The 9066-nt window shown below is 47.1% G+C and overlaps 1 gene segment (V, D, J or C); it reads right to left on the reverse strand.

Annotated features, from left to right (window-relative positions):
* Positions 1 to 229: 229 nt before the first annotated feature.
* On the reverse strand, positions 230 to 2171 carry LOC114909465 (T cell receptor alpha variable 19-like; the record flags this gene model as incomplete). The annotated part of the segment is given in 3 exon segments: positions 230 to 487; positions 1711 to 2015; positions 2110 to 2171. Coding segments are annotated over 3 exon segments (612 nt in total), but the record flags the coding sequence as incomplete, so codon positions are not given.
* Positions 2172 to 9066: the final 6895 nt, after the last annotated feature.

Below are 9066 nucleotides of genomic sequence, written 5' to 3' on the forward strand. Positions count from 1 at the left end.
CCTGTGTTCGCTGTGCTGTGGGTTGTGCTCATTGTTACCTCGTTCTTCTGGGCTTAATCAGGTCACATGACCTCCCCTAAGGAATCCTTGCTCTATGTATCATCCATATATGGCTCTGACCTTTCCATTTCAGACCCCTAGGGGCCAGTGTTGTCTTTACTTTTTATGTTGTACTTCTTCTCCAGGAGTTTCTGTAAGGGGTTCAGAGTGTTTCTGTCACTGTGGGCTTCAGCGCACAGTAATACACAGCAGAGTCACACAGCTGCAAATCCTCTATTGTCAAAGGTACGCTGCTGTTAGCTTTCCTGAGAGTGGATTTAAATCTGAGTTTAAATTCTGGCTCTGTGCTATGTGCTTCATATGTATCCCATTTCAAGATGTATTTGGGAGACTCATGAGGACGCTGGATGTACCAGAAGAGATCTGGGACTGAAGAGGTTGTTTTATAGGTACAGCTGAGAGTCACTGATCCTCCTTCATATCCGATCACATCTCCTGTGGACTGAGTCACTGTATCTTCAGATCTGATTTCTGGGGAAAAAAGAATATATTTTTTTAATGCATGAAAGTAGTTTTTACAGAATGCACTGAAATAAAAATATGGATGAAATTATACCTAAGTAACAAGCAGTGAGGATAACAGCTATTCTGAGGCACAATTCCATACTGAAGTTATAAAACACTTGAAAACTATAGAGTTTGTGGAGTGTGTAAAAAATCTCTCTTGTTGTTTCCAGTCTTGTCGTCAGTATCTCTCTGCAGTTTCAAGTCCTGATGAGGAGTTTATGAGGGTGTTCAAAGTACAGGAGTGGAAATATTGCTACAATGTCACCCCCAGGAGGATGTGTGTAAATACTTGCTCACGTCTCCAGGAAAGTACAGTACACACACACATCATCTGGAACTACTAGTTCCATGTGGGGTCGTGGGGAGCCGGAGTCTAACCCGGCAACAGAGGGAGTAAGGCTGCAGGGGGAGGGAACACACCCAGAACAGGATGCCAGTCTGTCGCAGGGCACCCCAAGTGGGACTCAAACCCCAGACCCACCGGAAAGCAGAACCCAGTCAAACCCACTGCACCACCGTGCCCCCCCAGTACAGTACAGTACACACACACACACACACACTTTCCGAACCGCTTGTCCCATACAGGGTCACGGGGAACCGGAGCCTACCCGGCAACACAGGGTGTAAGGCCGGAGGAGACACATGCAGGATGGGACGCCAGTCCGTCGCAAGGCACCCCAAGGGGGATTCAAACCCCAGACCCAGCGGAGAGCAGGACTGTGGTCCAACCCACTGCGCCACCACGCCCCCCATCAGAACAGTACAGTATTTTTAAATTTGTCAGAGGTTTTGCACCGAGTCCAGAGGAGCTGGAGGAAGCAGAAGTAGGAACAGGTGACAAACAAAATCTACTTATCTCAGATGAACCGACACAGTGCTTCATGTCTCCTCTTTTCATTTTTCCTTCTCTCTGTTAATCCTCGTTTCCTTTTCATTTCATGTTAAAACTGAATGCGCTTTCAGTCGTTACGTGGCTGCACCACAAAGATGAATGTACTTTTGTGCTAATATGCTGACTAGATTACAATCAGGTATTATCAGCTCTCTTTCCTGCTGAGGCCAACCTCTGGTTGTGTCAGTTTGCCCTATAGAGCCCCTGGAGGGAAGTAGGTTTTTGTACCACTGATGCCCTGAGTTCATCACTGTGGGCGTCAGTGCACAGTAATACACAGCGGAGTCAGTCAGTTGCAGCCTCTGAATTGTTAAAGGTACCGTGGTTTTCTCAATGTTGGCATTGAATCTGTCCTTGAATTCAGCCGCAGTATCACCAGCTCCAGATGTGTACCTCTGCAGAATATACTTGGGAGAGCCGTTAGGGTGTTGGATGTACCAGAAGAGAAATGGAGCTGTGCTGCTAGTTGTAAAGTCACAGTTGAGAGTCACTGATCCTCCTTCGTATCCGATCACATCTCCTGTGGACTGAGTGACTGTATCCTGAGCTCTGATTTCTGGGGAGAAAAAGACACAATATTTATAAGACACAACAAAAATCCATCAGAACTGACTGAACAAAATAATTAATTGTGAATATTGCAGTCATACCAAGGCAAATTGCAGCAAGAATGACAATAATGTTGATCCCATGTGCCATTACTGATCTTCTCAGTGACTAAATAGCAACAAACTGATCTGTGTGTCTGTTGCATTTATCAGTTTCTCTGGTTGTTTCCTGACTTTTAGACCAAACCTGTCTGCAGTGACAAATGTTAATCAGAAGCTTATATGATGATAATCACATCTGAAACTGTGCTTCTTTCTGATGTTGTGTCGCCCCCTTTTAGAAGGTGTGTGTAACGACATGATCGCAACAGACAGTTTGTTGCAGTTCATCACCGTGCATAAATTAAGAACATTTTCAACATTTTCAGTTTGTAATTTTTCTGCATTTTGTTGCGTTTTCAGCAAGATCAATGTGAATTATTTTAAAATAATTATAAGGGAAGAATTTAAGACCGTGAAAAAATGTTTTAAATTTTTATTCATGAATTCAGAAGAAATGTAAGATCTTTGTTCAACTGTTAATAAAGCACACACACACACACACACACACACGTACATTGAAGAGCAGTAACACATCAAGCTCTTGTCCTCTGTTAAACACACCTGGAGCACTGGTGCCAGGAAAACAACCTCCTCATCAACGTCAGGAAGACTAAGGAGTTGATTGTGGACTTCAGCACAAAGCAGGAGAGGAGCTACCCACCCCTTATGATCAACGGGACTCCAGTGGAGAGAGTGGACAGTTTCCAGTACCTGGGTGTTCGCATCACGCAGGACTTGTCATGGTCCTGTCATGTTAACACCCTGGTGAAGAAGGCCCGACAGCATCTCTACCACCTTAGGCACCTGAGAGACTTCAGGCTGCCCTCTAAGGTGCTAAGAAACTTTTACACCTGCACCACTGAGAGCATGATGACAGCAAGGATCACAGCCTGGTTTGGGAAGAGCACCCAGCAGAACAGACGGGCTCTACAGAGGGTGGTGCGCTCAGCTGAACATACCATCCAAGTGGAGCTCCTGACCTGCAGTCTATCTACAGCAAGCGGTGCTGGAACAAGGCCAGGAAAACAGTGGAAGACATCAAGTGATGTGCAAGAGTCTGCATGTATTGTACTTTGAGCTCCTAAGTCAAAGTTTCTTTAAGGGGTCCAGAGTGTTACTGTCACTGTTGGCCTCAAGGCAAAGCAACATTAAAAAGCAACGATAAAAAATAGACCATACTATTACAAAATGTAGTAAGAACAAAAATAATTCTCAGCTGTGTTTCTATTTTTCAAGTGTGAGATGATGAGAAACGGGAAACAAGTAGATCTTTGTGGACAGTGAGCAGTAAAAGTTTCTTTTTGTTTTGAGTAATTTACTCCATGTGTTTCAAGTGGACATGGGGGTGCGGTGCCGCAGTGGGTTGGACCGGGTCCTGCTCTCCAGCGGTCTGGGGTTCGAGTCCCACTTGGGGTGCCTTGCGACGGACTGGCGTCCCGTCCTGGGTGTGTCCCTCCCCCTCCGGCCTTACGCCCTGTTTACCGGGTAGGCTCCGGTTCCCTGTGACCCCGTATGGGACAAGCGGTTCTGAAGATGTGTGTGTGTGTGTGTGTGTGTGTGTGTGTGTGTGTGTGTGTGTTTCAAGTGCTAAAATTTTGTGTGGAGTTTATGTGTCTGAGTTACAACTCGAATGTAGGATATTTGTGCTACAATGTCGCCCCCAACAGGACACATGTGTAACCACATCCTCGCATCTTCAGTGTCCTATCTTCCTTGATCTGGTCTTTATATGTCTGTTCTTGTGTTCGTACATATATATGCATACAGTTTTCTGTTTGTAGAGTTATTTCCAGAAATCACTGCAGAATACAAGAAATGTATTTCCTATAGTGGCGTTAACATTAACAAAAGGATCCTGGACTGTATGGAGTATTATCAGTAATATAGCAAGACTACATATGAAGAGCAGTAATACATCAAGCTCTTGTACTATATTTGTAGAGTTAATATGAAAATACTCCTCCGTGAACCGCCACCTTACCGTGGTGGAGGGGTTTGAGTGCCTGAATGAGTCCAGGAGCTATGTTGTCTGGGGCTATATGCCCCTGGTAGGGTCTCCCATGGCAGACAGGTCCTGGATGACAGACGAGACAAAGCGCGGTTCAAAAACCCCTTATGAGGAAAAATCAAGGCTTTCGTTTACCCCGCCCGGTATGGGGTCACCGGGGCCCCACCCTGGAGCCAGGCCTGGGGGGGGGGCTCGCATGCGAGCGCCTGGTGGCCAGGTCTATGCCCACGGGGCCTGGCCGGGCTCAGCCCGAAGCCATGACGTGGAGCCACTCTTCAGTGGGCTCACCACCTGCCGGAGAAACTGTAAGGGGCCGGTGCATTGTGATTTGGGCGGTGGTCGGGGCCGAGTGCCCGGCCGACCCAAACCTCGGGCGCCAACTCTGGTTTTTGGGACTTGGAATGTCACCTCACTGGCGGGGAAGGAGCCTGAGCTGGTGGGGAAGTTGAGAGATACCGTCTAGATATAGTCGGGCTCACTTCCACTCGCAGCTTGGGTTCTGGAACCACTCTCCTCGATCGGGGTGGACTCTCCACTATTCTGGCGTTGCCCAAGGTGAGAGGCGGCGGGCTGGTGTGGGCTTATTAATAGCCCCCCAGTTCAGCCGCCATGTGTTGGAGTCTACCCCGGTGAATGAGAGGGTCGTCTCCCTACGCCTTCGGGTCAGGGAACAGTCTCTCACTGTCGTTTGTGCTTATGCGCCTAGCGGCAGTGTAGAGTACCCGGCCTTTTTAGAGTCCCTGGGGGGCGTGCTAGAAAGCGCTCCCACTGGGGACTCTGTCGTTCTACTGGGGGACTTTAACGCCCACATGGGCAGCGACAGTGATACCTGGAGGGGCGTGATTGGGAGGAACGGCCTCCCTGATCTGAACCCGAGCGGTGAGTTGTTATTGGATTTCTGTGCTAGTCGCGGTTTATCCATAACGAACACCATGTTCATGCATAAGGGTGTCCATCAGTGCACTTGGCACCAGACACCCTAGGTCGGAGGTCGATGATCGACTTTGTAGTTGTTTCTTCTGACCTTCGGCCATATGTCTTGGACACTCGGGTGAAGAGAGGGGCTGAGCTGTCAACTGATCACCACCTGGTGGTGAGTTGGATTCAATGGGGGGGAAAAAGCTGGACAGACCTGGCAGGCCCAAACGCATAGTGAGGGTCTGTTGGGAACGTTTGGCGGAGGCCCCTGTCAGAGAGGTCTTCAACTCCCACCTCCGACAGAGCTTCAACCAGGTCCCGAGGGAGGTGGGGGACATTGAGTCTGAATGGACTATGTTCCGCGCCTCCATTGTCGGGGCGGCGGTTCGAAGCTGCGGCCATAAGGTCTCCGGCGCCTGTCGCGGCGGCAATCCCCAAACACGGTGGTGGACACCGGAAGTAAGGGATGCCGTCAAGCTGAAGAAGGAGTTCTATTGGGCCTGGCTGGCTCATGGGACTCCTGAAGCAGCTGACAGGTACCGACGGGCCAAACGGAGCGCGGCTCTGGCAGTCGCCGCGGCAAAAACTCGGGCTTGGGAGGAGTTCAGTGAGGCTCTGTATGGAGGTAGCCCGCTCTTTTCGTTCGGCGGAACACTCGAAAGCTGCGGGTCCAGACGGCATCCCGGGCCGAGTCCTCAGAGTATGTGCGGTCCAGTTTAGCGGGTGTGTTTACGGACCATTTTTAACCTCTCCCCTCTCCCACTCAGTCGTCCCACTGTGTTTTAAAACTTCTACCATTGTGCCAGTTACCAAAACAATCAAAATTACTTGTTTAATGACTGGCACCCTGTTGCTTGACCTCCATAGTTCAGTAAGTGCCTGGAGAGATTGATCATGAGTACTATATCTGCTCTTTGCTGCCTGCCTCATTAGACCCTCTCCAGTTTGCCTACAGGAACAACCGTTCCACTGACGATGCTATTGCCTTCACTCTTCACACTGTTCTTTCCCACTTGGAGAAAAAGAACACTTATGTGAGAATGCTGTTTATAGATTACAGTTCAGCTTTTAACACCATTGTTCCCTCCAAGCTTAGTGTGAAGCTCCGGACTTTGGGTCTGAACAACTCCCTGTGCAGCTGGATATTGGACTTTTTAACTGGCAGGCGTCAGGTGGTAAGGATGGGCCGCAACATCTCCTCTCCGTTGACCCTCAACACCGGTGCCCCGCAGGGCTGCGTTCTGAGCCCTCTCCTGTATTCCCTCTACACTCATGACTGTGTAGCTACGCACAGCACCAATGCCATCGTGAAGTTTGCCGATGACACGACGGTTGTAGGCCTGATCACTGACAGCGATGAGGCGGCCTACAGGGAGGAGGTGCATACTCTGACACATTGGTGTCAGGAGAACCACCTCCTACTCAACACCACCAAGACCAAGGAGATCATCGTGGACTTCAGGAGGCAGGAGAGGGAACACACCCCCATCACCATCAGCGGGTCACCGGTGGAGCGGGTCACCAGCTTTAAGTTTCTCGGCGTCCATATCACCGAGGATCTCACATGGACCACTCACACTAATGCAGTGGTGAAGAAGGCCCATCAGCGCCTCTTCTTCCTCAGACGGCTGAGGAAGCTGAGGATGAACCAGAACATCCTCAAAACCTTCTACACCTGTGCAGTGGAGAGCATTATTACTGGCTGTATCACCTCCTGGTACGGTAACAGTACTGGACTCAACCGTAGGTCTCTCCAGAGGGTGGTGAGGACAGCCAGACACATTGTGGGGGTTGAGCTTCCCTCCCTCCAGGATATCTACAACAGGCGGTGTGTGAGGAAGGCACAAAGGATCGTTAACGATCCCAGCCACCCTAGTCACGGACTGTTCCACCTACTCCCCTCAGGTAGACGGCAGACGCAGGGCGTCTGACGTAAGGGAGATAAAATTCAAATCCGCTGCTTATTTCCCTGTATTCTCTGTTTTGTTTTTTACTTCTCTATTTTTCTTAATTTATTTATTTATTTATTTTTAATCTATTTTTATTTATTTTTATTCTTCTTATGACATACTTTTAATACTGCACTTTCTGGAGCTGCACTCAAGATTTTTCACTCTTCTCTACATGTTATGTTGATGATGATGTGACAATAAAGCTTGTATTGTATTGTATTGTATTGTATTGTAAGTACGTTGAAACATTTTTACTGTGTTTCTGTATGATTCTAAATTGGCAAACATATTGGTGTGGTATACAGTTTTTTCCCTTTTTTTACTTGCATGTTTCACTACCCTGTAACTACACCACAAAGCTGAACTGGATTCAGAGCAAACAGGCTGCTTGGGTGAGAGCCGGTTTATATCATAATCATCTGCTTCATTTCCTCGTGAAGGAAACACTGTGGTTTTTCAGTTTGTCGTTAATAGACAGGAGGTGAAGCAGGTTTTTGTACGAGTGTTGATGTAGATTCATTACTGTGGTCTCCAGTGCACAGTAATAGACAGCAGAGTCTTCTAGTTGAACTCTTGAGATGGACAGAGAGGCTTTACCAGATGCTTTGTGAGCCCTTGAGGAGAATCTTTCTTTTGCAAACTCTGCACTGTAGCTACATACCCCCTGAGCAGTATGAACTGGGGAGCTGTTCCTGGATACTGGCGGGTACCAGTGGATATTGTAATAAGTGCTGGTTGTGCTGAAGGTACATTCCAGAGAAACACGGAGTCCTTCTTCCTTCGACAGCGAGGACTCCTTCTGATTGAATCTCATCTCCAGCTGAAATGGCTGTGAACAACAGATAAAAACCCATAGAACTCTTTAATAATGAGAAAGAACCAGTTTGGTAATGAAACAAAGACTCCAGAGACACTTACAGAGGCTCATGATGAACAGCATTCCCACAAGAGGCTGCATCTTGTCTCAGTGTGAACCTTCACAGTGCTGGAGGACAGACGACTGGAAGAATAAACGTGTTCTTGGTGTCTTTGGGTGGATGTCAGCCCTGTGATGTGGGTGGGGCAAAGAGTCCTTCTTGTGGCAGCTGGAGAAATGAGACGAAGATTCAAAACTCTTTTGTGTACTTCAGGTTTTACCCTGATTGTGTGGCATTATTATTTTTTCTTTTTTTTACAAAAAACAGGTATCAAAAATTTTCTGTCTTCTAACTCAATAATGACTTGTTTTGAATTTAATTCCACTGTATTTCTAAGTTCTGCTGTTCAGGTCTTGCGCCAGGAGAATTGCACTGTGTTCACTCTGGAAAGTTTAGGTGTTTGTCTGAACACCTTGCTTTTGTTGGGCGGAAACCTGTCATTTGTGTCTCATGTTACTACACTGACTTGGTCGTGCTTCCTTCAGCTGAGAAATATAGTGAAAACGAAGCAATTTTTATGTAGTCGGGATGTAGAGAAACTTGTTCCTACTTCTATTTCAGTAGGTTGGACTGCTGTAATGCTCTGTTATTGAACTGTCCGTACCAGACTGTATCCAGGTTACAGTGGATACAAAATGCTGATGTGAGACATGTTACTACAAGTACAAAGTACAAGGTTTATTAATCCATAACCTAGATTATTCGAGTACTTTCAGACATTTTTACTGTTTCTGTATGATTCTAATAGACAAACATATAGGTGTGGCATCCAGATTTTTCCCTTTTGACTTTGGATACAGTGAACTGAATTCAGTGCACACTGTATATATTTTTCAAATAGCTTTTACAATACCTTAAGTTAAATTAACCTGTGCAATCTTGTACAAAATGATATAGTAGCCATTTGACACAATAAACTACTGTGGATCTTTCGGTTATTGTGAGAGTGCAGTGTTTCTCAGTCACAGTGAGGTTTTTGTACAGAGTAAATGGGTTTCCTGTCACTGTGGGACTCAGGGCACAGTAGTACATCGCAGAGTCTGTCAGTGCTGTAGAGGAGAACTTGAGATCCACACGGTTGTTTCCTTTATCTAGTATAACTGACAGATGAGGGAAGGTGGAGTCGCATGTATTATTCTGTCAGAGGATTCATATCTGAGCA

Source organism: Scleropages formosus, chromosome 25 (genome assembly GCF_900964775.1).
Source record: "Scleropages formosus chromosome 25, fSclFor1.1, whole genome shotgun sequence".
NCBI lineage: Eukaryota > Metazoa > Chordata > Actinopteri > Osteoglossiformes > Osteoglossidae > Scleropages > Scleropages formosus.